Genomic DNA, 17,111 nt, shown 5'->3' with positions numbered 1-17,111 from the left:
AGAAAGGGCATTAACACAATGCCGTCAAATCTTACTGGTTTGTCAATAAAGTTGAACATTTGTAAGGATTCAATGCAGTAATCAATCCTCATCTGAAACTAATCCACGCATTTCCCGCAAAAACAAGATTACTTTTTTAAGTATTATTTATTTGCCCTTTATTTATTCAGAAAAGGCTCATTGAGTTTAAAAATCTAATTTTCAAGAGTGTCCTGGCCAAGATAGGCAGTCGCAAGTCACTATAAATAATGATACTTTTTATTGAATCATAGCTTGAAATGCACAGTGCATGGGCAGTACAGTTGTTTTCCTTAGACCCTATATTCTGTTGACACAACAAATGGTCCAGATTGAATAGTGCAAACAGGAGCCCCATTTATACCTGCTACTCACATGTGTCCTGTGTCCTGATCTTGCCTCCATTCTGATTGCACACTCGTTTTTGTGGGCGTACATGATTAAAATGAGCACTGTGATCCAATCGCGATCTGATCTTATAAGTGGAAACAGACAGGATAGGGTCAGGATGAGGACAAGGTCAGGATTTTATAGGCTGGTGTAAATGGGTCTACGGTTCTTTATGTAGATGGGGGAGGTAATCAAGCCATTGACACACAATTAGCATGAAGTCCAGATTTTGGAGTTAGCATTGAGGCTGCGGAGAGCTTGACTGACAGAATGAAAAGATTAAGACATGATAAAAAATAGCAGGGGCATGGGAAAGTCCAAAGGGGATACACAGCAACTGAAGTATGCCCAACGAGAAAAGGCGGACAATTAGGCAATTTGTGTTTTTGGTGAAAATGCTTGTGCCTGAAACAACCACCATTTATCTTCCACACCAGAGACAGATATTGCCCTCGTTTACGTTGTTCCGTCAAAAGCTGTCAAAGAAAGTTAGAACAATGAAGCGTTAACAAATCAGACACAGATTTAGGTCAACTTGGGATCTGTCGTACAACATGAGTAATGTTGCCAACCAGTGTAATGAAAGTCAGATTTATAGGTAACACATTATCCATGGGGGTATTTTACATTATGACCCTGGTCCATTGCCGTTTCCTCAAAGAGGTAATGTATTAACAGCCCACAGTACAATACTGAATGCCCCTACAGTCCCAAAAAAATCACAAGTCCACAGGAACCACTGTAATGGTCGTTTGAAAACATTGCTTCTCAGCAGGTCACTGTGCGTATAATCCCCCTACAGAATGGTTTCATAAACATATCAGCCGTGCTGTACTGAAATATGTGGTAATTACATAGAATGCAGCTGTTTCTACGTCTCGTACTCTAGCTGAGAGAGCCAATCACCAGCAGATAATTCAGAGCCGTCTGGTTGGGGCCTCAGACTGTGAAAAGGGGGAATATTATAAAGACATGCATTACAATGAGAGACTGTGTTGACCTCAAGTTTAAACTGATATCTTATTTCCCAGGATTACTTTGGAAGGTTCAGGGAAAAGGACTGACTGTGAGTGTGATATAATTGGTGCTCTTGTCTCATTTAAATCATCCCAATTGAAAAGACTGATTGGCACTGGTGCGGTGGTCAGTTGAGATGCATCGTCTGTTGCATCTCACCGACTGATGTTGGTTACAGCATGGAAGACATACGACTTCTGCAGGGCAACCCCGTTCACAGGCATGCTTTCGTGTTTGTTAAGAAGCTGAGATCCTGGTTGATTAGAGAGGGACATCTATCTAGGACGGACACACTGAGCAGGACCTCATCTGAACTCAGACGTTTGTTGGAGGAGGCACGGTAGGTTTCCACTGTAGTTACTGAAGTGCTACTTTGGACTTATCTCAAATCAGAGTCGACCCAGGACAGAGCTGTGTCTACCTTTCTGAGTCTAACAAGATGTTACAGAAAACCACATTGCAAATTCAGCACAGTGCGTTCTTTTTCTCCTGGGGGACAAGGACACTATTTCAACCACTTGCCAAGCAGAGCGCGCTAGGTGTCACTTAAGTCAGCATCCCCCTGAATTAGAAAACAAAACAAAAAGTGCTTAGCCAGCAGTCGCATTATAATACATACCAGCTGTCCCGTAGCCGTCTCTCGACAACACAGACTGACAGACTCCACGGCAATGGGACATTTGATAGCAGATGATTATTACCGCTGAAGGCTTTTCAAGATAGGGCCATGCAATCATAGGTGATCCTTGGACTAGATAATGCCAGAAAGTAACAAAGGATTATATTATCCTAGATTATATTACAAAATGTGCCAACAAACAAGTGTTGTTCCACAGTTGAATGACCCGACACTTTCATGCCAGTTGAAAGGCATCTAATTGGCTGCAGTATGCACAGCATTAAGGGAACACTTTGAAAAAGACACAGCTTTGATGCAGATGTGAACTTGAACACTACACATTTTAAGACAAGGTGATAATTTGCAGATCTCTTATGCAGTTATTTTAACGTGCAAGTATTCCAGCCAGTGATTTGTCAATGCAAGGCCTTGAGATTCTGTAAGCATATCTGATCACCTGCCTCAAAATTAGTTACTAGATATAGTTCCGATCAGTAGTTTGTCATCCTCAATCTTACAACCGGAAAAATTGACCTATTCTTGGAATAGGATTTAGAATCAACCAACAACTCCAAGTCTTGTTAGTGAATAAAGCTTATGTTCTTCTAACGATGTTTTTAATTAAAAGCCACATTATTTAAGTCTAAGGAAAGCTGTTATGGTTTCACCATGCATCAGGATGCCAGAGTCTTAGGAATAATCAATCTTTATAAACAAGCTCTGGGTGGATTTTAAAGGAACTGGATGATTTAGGAAAGTCAATAATATCTCCACACCACATCCTCGTATAAACATGGTAGAAAAGTCTTAGTAAACAAAGAAGATATCAAAACCATTTTAATTATGACACTTGTGGATTTGAATAAGAGTAAACTATTTTAATGAGGATTTTATTTGATGACACTTGTGGAATTTAAAAAGATTCCACTCAGCACTTCGTTGCATGGGAAATTGCCTCAAGCTTCTTTCACACCTTCAATCAAGAAGGTTTGGCATTGGGAGATACATTGGGAAATTCTTTCTGGCATTTCCATCATTATCACTTTTTTGGAAAACCATAAATTCCAAATCTTACTTGACATGGTGACTAACTTCAATTTGTGAATGTTGATAACTTAGCCACCCAGTACTGCTATGTAATGCCAATTCATAACCAGCTATTTTTAATGATCTTTGATAAGGTGATGCTGCAACCTTACATAGCCAGTCCTTCTAGGGTTAATACTGTACATTTGCCCCATCCTCTTCTGGTTTAACATAGTAGAACAATGGTCCTTCTATGCAGCCATGTCTGCCTCTCACCTATGGGGGTATGTCTTCCTATATAAGTAGACCAGACTGCGTGCTATGCAATATTTGACTCCTCGGTTTTGTTTCGATATCGTGCCATGCTAGCCTCACACAGCAGAGAGAGAGATAGGTGCTGTGAGGATTATTTGAATTCATCTTTTCTAAGCAGGGTCCTCCTTTTACTCATTATCATGATCATTATGAGTGTTATTTCTGCCGCTGCGTGATACAGCATTCCCAAGCAAGCTTTGTCAACATTGGTCTCGGCAGGACCGAGCCTTTCTGGATGCCTGCAGTATTTCTACCAGATTTGGGTTGTCACTCTACACCCAATTCATGACTCCCCGCTCTCTTGCTCTCTTGTCGCCCCTCTCTCTTGATGACGGAGAAGATAAGCATGTTGCATACCGGATCACCAGGCAACAAAAAATTGTTCTGCTCCATAAGCCAGATGTAAATAATTGTTGAAGGCAATAGAAGACCCCGTGTCACTGAGTCCGCTGGATGTTGTGCTTGGCTGCAAGCACTGTGGCTCAGTTTCATTAAGGTCTTCAATGGTGTTTTTAAAAAACATTGTTACATTCGGCAGGGTTCAATTAAGCTTTACTTAAACTCTGCTCACCACAGGCCTAAAGTCCGTACAATACCTTACGAACCACGTTAGACAGGCCATCTTTAAAAGGTGCCTATTTTATGTTTGGGTATTTTTAGACATCACTGCATGATCGCAAGAAGATTGCTCACCCCCTGGCATTCTCCCGTTATATTGAAGGAGACCTTTAAATAAATACTTTTTTATTCTGTTATTGGCTTTTTACATTTACAAAGCATAAAGTATGTTATAGTTTTATCAAAAGTGGAAAATACTGATGTTACATACGTAACAAATGTAAAAAATAAGTCTTTAATCTTACTTTCCCTGAAAGTAAGAACATAAACTTCAGCATATGAAAATATCAATAAAAACAAGTAATTTAAGTTAATAAACAGTACAAAAAGTAGAAACCATACATAATGACAAAAACACAATGACTTCCATGATTTCGTATGAATATCTTTTTTTACCCAAGCTATTAGCATGCAGGGGTTTCTGTCAAGATGGTATGGATCAGCTATCCTTTCCCAAATCGATTTGGATGGTCAAATAACACACCAGTTGCGACATAGAGAACTTATACCAGAACCTTTCCTTCCCAGCACCAGCCAACAGAATCAACGCTATCCTCCCTGATCTCAAATCCTCAAATGTCTGTAAGGCAGAGACTTGATTAATCCTAGCTCTTGGAGCGCTTACCAAGTCATCTGAGAGAAAACATACAGCCAGAGTGAGCGGTTTCTGGGCTTGGGTCATAACATTGGCAGGCCTCAATTACCGTGCGAACAAAGGGGCGTGCTCCTTTTAGCACTGAGAACTGAATCGTAGTGCCTACAGGTGCAGTGAGCTCAAACACACATGCTTTGTTTAAAAAAATGGGGCAAAAATGACAGTGGCCTAGGTTTGCAATTGCAATGGCGTTTGGAATTTCTTCTGCAAGTGGTTCAACGTTATTGCTAATCTTATCTTTCACCTGTGAATGTGACAGAAGCTTTGCACAGGAGTGGCAAAGTTGATATTACAGACCAGCTACATTTGATTAAGATAAAACTGAGGTTTGCAGTCACCAAATTAAACTCAGACACAGGCTTATTGTTCCAACCATTTGGTGTTAATCTGTACCGCACCATGAGGCCTCGAAAAGATAAATGATATTACAGTTACAATATGTGGTCGGGGGAGGACTCAAACTCTTCCAAGGGGTTAACTTCATTACAAGTAATATTACAGTTGTCCTTTTCTGCCTCACTGCATTGAAGGTCGTCTTATTTGCACAAAGTAAAAGAACGGAGATTGCTAGTCCAACATTCTCCGCCTCTCATATATATATACATCGTCTTTGCTTCTCTTTTAGAGAACATACCATAGTTTACAGGATTGTAATAAATAGCCTCATACATATTGCTCGGCCTCCCCTTCGTTCAGTATGGTCACTGATCCATCCCCACTGTTCATTTCAATGTTCATGTCTTTTGCAGCTGCGTTCTCCGGCAGCAGGGCCAGGTCCTTAAACACATCCACATAATGGGTGAAGCCGGGGCCCCAGTTCAGCAGGTTGTCCCAGTTGAATCCGCCAGCTTGCTGGCCCAGTTTATGTGGCAAAGTGTAGTGATCCGTCATCTGCACCTGTGCTGCAGGCCCGCCCTCGGCTCTCCGGCTGGAGTAGCGCCTCTGCTTGAGCCGTCCGCCGTAGTCCTCATCATCAGCGTCCGACTCGTTGACCTGGGACAGCTTGGGCACCCTGGAGCTGTAGGCGACCGGCTTCTCCCTGTCGTACTCCATCTCCGAGCAGGTGAAGGAGTCGTGCGAGTCACTCTCGGACGATGACTCCGGGGCGGGGACGCCGTCCGCCGGGTTGCGCACCCGAGAGAGGGGCCTCCGGCAGTCCTCCTCGGATGAGGAACGGCCGTGGTCAGCGCTGCAGATGCTGGGGTTGCGGGGACGTGGCGTGTTGAGCCTCTCCACCTCCTCGATGGACAGGCCCACGGGCGGCCCGGTCTCTAGGGGGATCTGCTCGACCGGCTGCTTCAGCCGGCTTCCTGGCCGGGAGCCGTGGCCGTGCCCCGCCATGGTCTGGGGGCTCTTACTGCGGCGGCCCAGCCGGGTGGCGTAGTTGAACATGGCGCCCGGCTGACCCATCTCGTTGTGGTGCAGGTCCATCGGGCTGCCCTCCCGGCGAGCCAGGTTCAACTCCCTGGTGGGGGTGTTGCGGTAGAAGGACGAGGGCTTGGTGAAGGGGGCCGGACTGTGCCTGGAGAGTGGGTTGGGTGTGGGGCAAGCTGAGTGGCTGAGAGGCGTGGACCTCAGGGCCTGACTGTACTGGGGCTGGTAGGTATAGCTTGTGGCTCCTAAGGGCAGAGGAGATTGTCTGGCGAAGCCCAGAGGGCTGTGTCTCTGGATGGAGAACTTGGGCGTGTGGCTGCGGAACTGCTTGTAGTGTTGGATGATGTCGGCGTCTGACGGGGCGATGCTGCTGGCGTTGTCTATGTCGTAATGTTCGATGTCGGCCTCGGGCATCTGGCAAGGGGCGCATGGGGCACTGGGGATGGCGTCATTGTTGTGGGGGATGTCTGTCTCGTCGTAGATCAGGTAGGGGTTCTCCCTCTCGATAATATCCGGCTTGGGGTTCCCCTCTGGCTGCTTCCTTACTGTCATGTCGTCGCCATATGGCGGGATGTTATCTGGGTCGTCAAAAGCCACGTTCTCGCTGCCTTTCTTCTTCTTCTTCTTCTCTTTAGGCTTCTTCTCCTCCTTCGGCACTTTGGTGTTTTTGCGACCCTTGCAGTGGTTGCAGAGGATCAGGCTGAGCACCACCAGGGCCAGAGCTGTGGCACAGCTCCCCACGATGGCCGGCACCGCCCAGATGGGCAGCGTCAGCTCCTTGTCCGCAGTGCTCGGGCTGCAGATGAAGCCGCCGTTGTTGGCCGTCTTGCAAAGGGTCCCCTGAGGGCATTGAACCCCTAGGCACGCCACCAGGGTCTCGCATGTTTTGCCGGTGTAGAACTCAGAGCAGACGCAGGTGTAACCGGAGCGTGGACCGGGAATACAGCTCCCTCGGTTCTGGCAGGGATTAGAGGAGCATTCTCCGGGCGGAACACACTGGTAGGTGTACCACTGGTTGACACACATCAGGCCGTCCCAGCAAGGGTTGCTCTCGCACAGGTTTGGCCCTCTGCAGCCGATCTTGACAGCCGGACTGGTCTTGATGATGGTGACGGTGCTGTGATCTCCACTAAACGGTAGATTCTCCCCGTTGTACTTCACATAAGCCAGACAGCCGTCAAAGCCTGTCGGAGGAAAAAAAACAGGAAAATGCATTCAGATTACAGGAAGCAGTCCTAGACCGTTAACATGACAACACAGTGTGTTGTCATGTGTTGTTCTTGTGTTGCTCTTGGATTATGTGTTGTTCTTGGATTATGGTGGAATTTGGGCATGGAATTTTGAAGCAAGCATTTGGCTACTTTTTTCCATTCTAAATCAACTAATATGTTAGCGTAATATGGTAGCGTAATATTTTATTAACAAAACATTTATTTGTATACATTTTTGAAACTGATGATCAGAAATTGGCTCGCTGATTTACCATCCCATTTTTGTTCCACAAGACCCTCACAATCGCCCATTTTAATCATAGGCACCTATCATTGATAGGTAGATAACAACTAATATTTTTATAAGGTGCATTAGCTCAAAATGCCAGATGACTCGAATGTACTTGCCAGAGGCTTTCAAGATTAAGATATATCAATCAGTTAATTTCAATGCTAGAGAGTGAACAAATGTTATTTAATAATTTAATGTTACATACACACACATATATATACACAGTATCTCACAAAAGTGAGTACACCCCTCACATGTTTGCAAATATTTGTGACAACACTGAAGAAATGACACTTTGCTACAAAGTAAAGTAGTAAACAGCTTGTATAACAGTATAAATTTGCTGTTCCCTCAAAATAACTCAACACACAGCCATTAATGTCTAAATCGCTGGCAACAAAAGTGAGTACACCCCTAAGAGAAAATGTCCAAATTGGGCCCAATTAGCCATTTTCCCTCCCCGGTGTCATGTGACTCGTTAGTGTTACAAGGTCTCAGGTGTGAATGGGGAGCAGGTGTGTTAAATTTGGTGTTATCCCTCTCACACTCCCTCATACTCGTCACTGGAAGTTCAACATGACACCTCATGGCAAAGAACTCTCTGAGGATCAGAAAAAATTAATTGTTGCTCTACATAAAAATGGCCTAGGCTATAAGAAGATTGCCAAGACCCTGAAACTGAGCTGCAGCACAGTGGCAAGACCATACAGCGGTTTAACAGGACAGGTTCCACTCAGAACAGGCCTCGCCATGGTCGACCACAGAAGTTTAGTGCACATGCTCAGCGTCATATCCAGAGGTTGTCTTTGGGAAATAGATGAATGAGTGCTGCCAGCATTGCTGCAGAGGTTGAAGGGGTGGGGGGTCAGCCTGTCAGTGCTCAGACCATATGCTGCACACTGCATCAAATTGGTCTGCATGGCTGTCGTCACAGAAGGAAGACTCTTCTAAAGATGATGCACGAGAAAGCCCGCAAACGGATTGCTGAAGACAAGCAGATTTTTGGAACCATGTCCTGTGGTCTGATGAGACCAAGATAAACTTATTTGGTTCAGATGGTGTCAAGCTTGTCTGGCGGCAACCAGGTGAGGAGTGCAAAGACAACTGTGTCTTGCCTACAATCAAGCATGGTGGTGAGAGTGTCATGGTCTGGGGCTGCATGAGTGTTGCCGGCACTGGGGAGCTACAGTTCATTGAGGGAACCATGAATGCCAACATGTACTGTCACATACTGAAGCAGAGCATGATCCCCTCTCTTTGGAGACCAAAATTGACCACTGTCTTGCTAAAGAATCTGAGGGTAAAGGTGATGGACTGGCCAAGCATGTCTCCAGACCTAAACCCTATTGAGCATCTGTGGGGAATCCTCAAACGGAAGGTGGAGGAGCACAAGGTCTCTAAAATCCACCAGCTCCGTGATGTCGTCATGGTGGAGTGGAAGAGGACTCCAGTGGGAACCTGTGAAGCTCTGGTGAACTCCATGCCTAAGAGGGTTAAGACAGTGCTGGAAAATAATGGTGTCCACACAAAATATGGATATTTTCACTTATTTCACTTTTGTTGCCAGCGGTTTAGACATTAATGGCTGTGGGTTGAGTCATTTTGAAGGAACAGCAAATGTATACTGTTATACAAGCTGTTAACTACTTTACACTGTAGCAAAGTGTCATTTCTTGAATGTTGTCACATGAAAAGATATAATCAAATATTTGCAAACATGTGAGGGGTGTATTCACTTTTGTGAGATACTGTATATATATATATATATATATATACACACACACATACAGGGCTTGACATCGGCACCCGCCAAATGCGGGTAGAATTTGGCTGTGGCGTGTAACACAGTCACACTACTAGCCACTTTGGCGGGTGGCATTCTATATAAATATATACAGGGTTTTTCCTGCATTCAAAAGCTCATAGGCAACATCCTTCCCAAAATCTTGCACTGCCTCTGTGGGTTGGCATGGTAAAACATGATTTTCCGCTCATATATAAAATACCAACGAAACACTGCAGCTAAAATGACAGTAGGACAAAACTTTTTTCATATTGAGTGTTGCCAGGTGAAGTGTGTTTCCTATGCAATTGGGCTATTTTTAATGAGCTTGGGCAAGTCGATTTGTTTTCTGCAGACAGCGCCAGAATACAGTTTATGGTCAATGAAATCTGGCAACCTTGCATACAGGACCACATGGTCCAGATTACGCGGAGATGAGTAATGTCGGAAAAACAGGTGGATCCCAGTTTTCTTTCACACCCAAGCATGTCAAAATATTCCATTAAAACTTAATAACCTCAAACTACATCTAATCCGCAAATTTTTTTTTTTACTTTTCATGTGACTTCTAGTAGCCTAAAATTACAGATTTGTTTTTAAAGAGAAATGACAAACGAAGATGACAGGTGAAAAGACCATCAGATTAGGGTATTATCACCAAAAGCCTTAGACTATGTATGCAATATATAGAGTAAAAAAAACATAATTAACTTATTTAAGTTACTAACAATATAAATATATGAACGTGAAGACGCTGGATCAGCGACACCAGCAGAGCCTAGGACAGCTGAAGGAAATCGAGGGAGATTAACGATGTGGCTTCAAGGCAAAGATGGGGGAAAAATAACTTGACAAAGCTGTTTCGTTTTTCATGCAAGTCTATATTAACAAGAACTTAGCATAACAAAAATAGACAAAAATAATATTGACTGCTATTAATTATAAAGCTGATGGGTGATTTCATATTTATTTTTAAATGACATGTTAATAGTTCTAGGTTATGTTAAGATAATATATATTGCTTGCATATTTTTGTTGATATAAGGGAGGACATTGTAGCGTGCATTAGCTGCACAAGTAGACATGGACAACAGAGCAGATTTAACACTATAATAGTTGTCTTGTTCAAGTGTGTAGCCACATTATATAAAGTATTTCACAGAGGGGTGTCCGATGGAGTGGGGTACCACCTTTGCCTAATAGTGACTGAACCAGTGAACAAGACAGGCTAAGATGTAGCACACGATAGTCAAGTTTTATCAAATAAAACGTAATTCCCCAACAAAAAAATGGTGGCTACTGAAAATGTTGAGTGGCTAGTAACTTTGGAAAACCCCTAGCCACAGTGGCTGGTGAGCAAAAAGTTTATGTCAAGTGCTGTATATGTATATATAAAAAAAACCACATAAAAACCCTTTAATGAAAGAAAAATATGAAAAACTAAAACATTTCTGTTACAGAAATGTTTTTGTTTTTCATATTTTTCTTTCATTGAAGGGTTTTTATGTGGTGTCTAAGACAAATGAAATCACCAACCATTGCAATTCAAAAATGACCGAGACCGAAGTTTCTGAATGACCCAAGATTGTTCACTTTCAGAATGTGCAATGAGGTTGGTTCTCCTCCAAGTAAATAACAGGAACTGAAAGCTATCAGGACTGAAGAGATTTTGTTTATTCAGCTAATTGGTTCTGCTTTAGCCAAAATCTCAATGAAATTACCTCATCAAAAACACCTTCACAAATCTCATTCTGAAACAGGTAAATACATTATTGGCAGTTCTTAGAGAAGCCAACATTCTTTACAAAAATATAGATGTGATGCCAAAGAGAGTTTCTTTAGACCATATATCGCTTCAAGACAATCATCTGGAATAAATGTTTTTGTGACTATAATTCAAACCTTAACTATTGCCTAAAAATGTTCCCTAACAGATTGATCCCAATGTAAATAAAAACCATTTTGTTCCACTCATTGGGTCCTTACTAGTTGAATGCACGCATATTGAGAGGGTCATTTCCTTTTGGCGCAGGTGTGGCCCAAAGAAACCAGGACCAGATAATCATTGAGCCAGGCGAGGCAGCTTGCCATAGACATGCGTGTTCAGAGCATGTTTATTTAGAAATATACACTGGATGTTATTGTGTGAAAGAGGCCAACAAATCATTCAAATTGCATTTTCTTTTAGTGTATTAGTCTATAGTATTAAGAAAAAAATCCATTAAAATTCTGAAATTTACAGTGGTGGACATTTCTCCCTCTGAACGCCCCCTTGTTCACCCTATCCAAACAATTTTCAAGTCAAAAGTTGAGGACATTTGATACTTGATTTAGGCCTGACCCAAGACAAGATGGCAGTAAGGCGAAAACATGAAATAATATAAGGCGGGACTCCCTGACCTATTCAAACTATTTTCGCATTAGTTATTGTCTAGAAATGATCCGTGGAAGAGTGCAACATTAACTCTCTTCTACTGTAAATATGGCCCAAGCAAATATGTCTAAAAAAACACAAGTTACAACCTGCTGGAACACCACCAGTAATCAAAAGCAGACATTTTAATCTCTTAAAAATATATATAATGACATGCATAACGAAGATAACAGCGAGTTCACACCAACTCACCCAACGCAATTTTCTGCTGGGAGGGAACTCCGCCAAGAGATATGGTCAGGACGCTGAGACCGCCAAAGTCCTGCGTGGGGCGCTGGGTGAGTTTGACGAGTGCCCCGTCCACGTGGAGGGAGGTGGTGGAGCCGTTCCTGGAGATCTGCAGGACGTGCCACTGGCCGTCTGATAGGTCCGACTCCCCCAGAGTCCTCTCTACCTTGCCGCCCAGCCCGGCATCGGAGATATAGTGGATGTTGCCGTTCTTCAGCTGCGAGGGAAAGACAGACCGAGTCAGACGGACTGCACGCACAGGCACGTGGACCGAGTGGCAGACGGGTGGAAAAATTGAGACTGACCAAACGGATGGGAATACAGGCAGGCAGACAGACTGGTGTTGTGATTTTTATTTATTTTTCGAAAAGATGAGCTTTTAGAAAGGGCGTTGCTCTTCAGACAGTTCGTACCAAATGCCAGCAAACCAAATATATTATCATTTTGATCATGTAAATTGAATCAACCTCGAGATGCTATTTTGTCGAGCAAACTCAAATCCTTTCACAGTTGATTGTTTTATAATTGCAGGATGCGTAAACCTCAATGCTGACTTTCAAAGTGATGTGTAATTCCTGCTGGAATCCAGCCAGAGTGAGGACACGGATTATAAACTGTTATCATATAAATTGGAACAGCCATCTCGGTAACACATGCAAAAAAGTCCTAACACTAACATTGTTTGGATCCATTTAGAGCATTTTTATTTATGTTTGTTTAGCACAGGATTGATCTATTAATGTACTGTGGAGACAAAAACGGTACTGGAACAGTGATGAAAATCCAGCTGCATTAGGGAAGATGTGAAATTAAAGAAATGGTTTTGAGTGATTTAGGGAAAGGGTATTTATAATTTCACACAAACTTATTCAAATGTAGCTTGTATGGAGCAGAGTTTGTTGATTCAATGTAAGGTACAATTACAGAACACCCTGCTGTATTAGCGCAGCGAGTTTGCTCAACATTTGAGCATACAGCTTAATCAACAGTATCACTCTACAAACATGAATTATAATTTTATAAGACAAGTTTTAATACATTCAGATCAAGCGAAAAGTTGACCTGACTTTTACAGTGTATGGTAATGACATACTACTTATTAGCCTAAAGTGGGAAGGAAATCTCTTGCTTTCCCTTCAGAGAAACCAAACATCGGCAGTGATAAGTAGCTTAAGAAGGAATTGATTTTAAAGGACCACAATAAAATATGGAAACTGAAAATACCCACAAGCCAAAAACATAAGCAAAGAACCAATTCAACTTATCTATTTTACATCCCCTTATTTATATACTATGCATGTATATACATTTTTTTGGGTCAAACAGTACATTCAGTAGTATCTTCTGAGACTTATAATACCATAGGTAAAGGGGATTCTGAGGGACTGGCCCTCACCGGAAAACTACCAGACAAACCTAGTGAGTCCTGGAGGAAAGCAGGCAGACGGGAGGAAAAGACTGAGGTTGAATGAGATCTCAGGCCTTTGGGCAGCTGCCCAGGCTCAGTCAGAGCCTTGAACCACAGTACAGCAGCAGAATAAGGGGTTTACGAAGTGAATGTACGAGTAATGAGAGGAGGTGACAAAAACACAGGTCCCCTTATAGCTCTGGGGATGGGGGGTTAAAGGGGGGTTGGATGTGTGCGTTTAAGTGAGGACATAGTGGTAATGTGAACAAACTAGTGTGTGTGTGTGTCTCTGTATGTACGTGTGACAAATATAAGCATTTAAATTTGTTACGGTGTTGTGTAACAGCCGACCGATGAACACATTAACACTAGAAGCATGTGTACGGTATTTTCATTGTGGATGGAAATACCCAGACCCAGAGACATGTTCACAGCCCAGTAGATAGGGTTTCCACTGAGCCGGCTCCTACCTTGATGGTGGTGTAGTCGCTGCTCTCCTGAACGTGGACCAGAGTGCCGCTCTTGCTGCGGGTGCGGAACTTCACCTCAAGGCTGCTGGGTCCCGACAGGGCAGTGGTCAAGCCCACGAGACTCTGCCGCAGCAAGGCGTCCCGCTTGGGGCTTTGGCGCATGACATAGTCGAGGCGACCGGTCCCGTCCAGCGAGAGGGCAGTGTCCGCCGTTATGTCTGCGAAAGATTGGCAAGGGACACTGGGTCAAGTCGATTTCAATAAAGCTCAGAGGAACGGTCAAATTCACAAAGAGCGCATGACTAGGACCACCGGCCAATGCTCCCCCCTGTGAGTTGTTCTTACATTTCTCGCAGTATTTGCCGGTGAAGCCCTCCATGCATCTGCACTGCTGCCAGGACCAGTAGTCAATACAGGTACCCCCGTGTCTGCAGGGATTGGCCGTGCAGGCTCCCTCTAGTCTGGGACACCTACAGACAGACAGACGGGCACAAACAAGTTAGCCCCCGTGGTGGACAGCCGGCCCTCAATGGCACCCGGCTGATGAGATTCCCGCAATGCAAAAAAAACAAAAAAAAACATGAAAGACCCAGAGCATTAGCATATTAAAAGATCTGTCCTCGCCACTATTCACAACCAGCTAAAAGAGAGAATCTCCATTCCACAATTCTATGATGGCTATTCCAAAGAAACAGGACATCATGTCTGCTATTTATATCAAGATGGGTCTTCAGTTACTCTTAAAGGGTTGAGAAAGCTAGGGAATGACCAGATGTCCTGTGGGGCGAGGCCGGGGTTTAGATGCTTTGAGAGGGATGGAGGGAAGAAAGAAAAGACAAGAAAAGAAGAAGAGGAGAGAGGGAGCCAGACCTGTCAAGGATGCCTTGAGAAGCCAGGGCCTGACTGGGCTCTAGTGGGCGGCCGTTGACGGCGAACTCCATGATGCAGCCCACGAAGTCGTGGGTGGCGATCTGGCCACGGCGATGAAGGACGGGCTCTATCGACCTGACGCCACCGACCGAGAGCCTGTTCGGCCCAACGTCCAGGATCCTGTGGGGAGGGAAAGGGAGAGCCACCGGTGGGGGTCAGTGCAACTCACACAACGTGGCCCCCGAGGGGACCTGGGCCCTCTGCAAATGAACCGCAGCGGACCCCCCGTAACCATTCATCATCCGCCAGATGGTCCTCTCAGACAGTCTTACAAACCCCCCTGAGGGGTCCCACAAGCTTTCACTCTGGGCCCTCTCACAGTGTTTAAGTCCACTATTATGTTTAGCCAAGCCACAGTGGACAGTCAAGGGTCCATTGAGGACGGCAGATTTGTGACGGACGCTCCATTAGAATGCCCTACGTTGTTGTGTTGATTTAAACTGTCCACGTACTTTCCCGGCGGCCAGACAGTTTTGCTTTCAACTTCCCAGAACCAGGACCGATAATGACTGAAGACCCTTGTACTGTATTTCCACATTGAAGGTGGCCAGACAGATACACATACAGTATGTCATGGGGGGACAACAAAGAGCATCTTGCATCTGGAAGGACAAACTCCGGCTACACCCGGTCTCGTGCAAGGTCTCGTGCATGGGAACGTAACTGGCAATCACAACAGGAGGGACATTCTACTGAATTCAAATGCGGTTATTGAAAGGGTGGGCTGTGTACTTCTAGAGTTCTTACCAGTCAGTGTGGACAGCTACACTGCTCACAGCACAGTAGCCTGGCTCTTGATCATCTCCACACAGGTCCACTGTCAGGGAGGCAGCCTGCGTGACGAGAGGAGCACAGAGCACACATGTTATTCCCTGTTTAATGTACCACACACACACACACACACACACACACACACACACACACACGTAATACCAACACACATCGCACTGTGATCGTTGAGTGGACAGTAACATCTTACTCGGAGGGTTTGGAGAACTAAGAGAACTGTGAATTCAGCCATTGTACATTGTACAAGTTATAACCAATGCTGTTGGATTTCATTACTGTGTTTATTTATTTGTTTTGTCTGTATCTGGAACAATCTTTATGGTGAGACACAGAAGATATTACCTAAGATATTAAATTTAAACTTGTCCAAGCCTACCAGCTGTTTTTTTTTTTTTTTTTACTTTCCTATTCTGAGGTCCCTGAGGCTTGACTGAGGTAAAAAAAAAAATGTCAGGAGAAAATGCGTGAACGTGTTGAACCAGCAGGGCAGTATGCCTCAGCTACATCAGGTTCTAGGTCAACATGGAGGTCCTACTCGGAGCATGAGCACACATCATCCAAGAAATGACAGAAACCGTGATCCTCGCCTCTCTCCCCTCCTCTCCCTCACCCCTTCTCATTTCCCTCTCATTTCTCTCCTCTCTCCACCCCACTCTCCCGTACCTCCCCCCTTTCTCCGTCTCAGTCTTCTGCGCTCTCTCCCTCACCCCTCCCACACCCCACTTCCCGCTGCAAACACAGAAACACAGAAAAGGCCAAACAAAAAGGAGAAACAACACTTGTCTCAGTCCTTTGTCACAAGGGCTAGGTCGTCACATCTGAGCATTCTATTAACGCCTTTCGCTCAGATAAAAGCCCACATAACCAAACGACAACAACATGTCAGGTATCATACATGACCGGCACAATGTTTCCTAGTATAAAACCTCCTATGGAAATTGGTATCAAATGTGACAAACAAAACAGGAGCATAATGTTCTTTGGTAAAGTTTCAGGGTACAAAGTAAACAGTGAATTCATGGCATCACAACATACAGTCAATGGGTGGTAAAGTACAGCAGATTATTTCCCAAATACTGAACTTCTAAACGGGCAGTTCCCAACCACACACAACCGAGATAGCCCAGCCTGCCACTGAAGCAACCCCTCAGAAACAGGGTTTTGTCTGCCATTGTCCATACTGGATTTTATGTTACAAGGTTAAGTTGATGTTTAAATTACTCATGTGAGGCCTGAGACTACTCATATTCCTCGCACGACCAACAGGAAGAAACAGGAAACATGGCAAAACATGTCCCTCAGAAGAATGTCACCACAAACATCGCAGTTAATTTGAGACATGATGGGATTATTAAGATACAATGGATTTATTAACTTAGTGGTCACTCACAAACTCTTTGCTGTTAAATGAAAATAGCAATAACAGAGTACAATGTGAACAAAAGAAATAATGCTTGCTGGGGAGAAGCTTTCATTTGTGTGAACTAAATCATGCCCGTATAAACAACAGTGTCCTTGACTTGCTCTGTGCATC

General features: G+C 44.1%; 1 protein-coding gene across 2 annotated transcripts in view; it reads right to left on the bottom strand.

The window, feature by feature from the left end:
- Positions 1-4,112: 4,112 nt before the first annotated feature.
- The window catches only part of LOC105028103 (protocadherin Fat 4), an 86,316-nt gene continuing 73,317 nt past the window's right edge, over positions 4,113-17,111 (bottom strand). For both annotated transcript variants that reach the window (XM_010900611.5, XM_020046046.3), the window contains 6 exons: positions 15,536-15,621; positions 14,729-14,908; positions 14,204-14,328; positions 13,859-14,076; positions 11,945-12,197; positions 4,113-7,216 (listed from right to left, as the gene is read on the bottom strand). In XM_010900611.5, coding sequence (XP_010898913.4) covers positions 5,322-7,216; positions 11,945-12,197; positions 13,859-14,076; positions 14,204-14,328; positions 14,729-14,908; positions 15,536-15,621 — 2,757 coding nt within the window. In that variant the 3' untranslated portion in view covers positions 4,113-5,321. The remainder of the gene's footprint in view (positions 7,217-11,944; positions 12,198-13,858; positions 14,077-14,203; positions 14,329-14,728; positions 14,909-15,535; positions 15,622-17,111) is intronic.

Source organism: Esox lucius, chromosome 4 (assembly GCF_011004845.1).
Source record: "Esox lucius isolate fEsoLuc1 chromosome 4, fEsoLuc1.pri, whole genome shotgun sequence".
Taxonomy (NCBI): Eukaryota; Metazoa; Chordata; class Actinopteri; order Esociformes; family Esocidae; genus Esox; species Esox lucius.
This window is presented reverse-complemented; position numbering and strand designations above follow the sequence as displayed.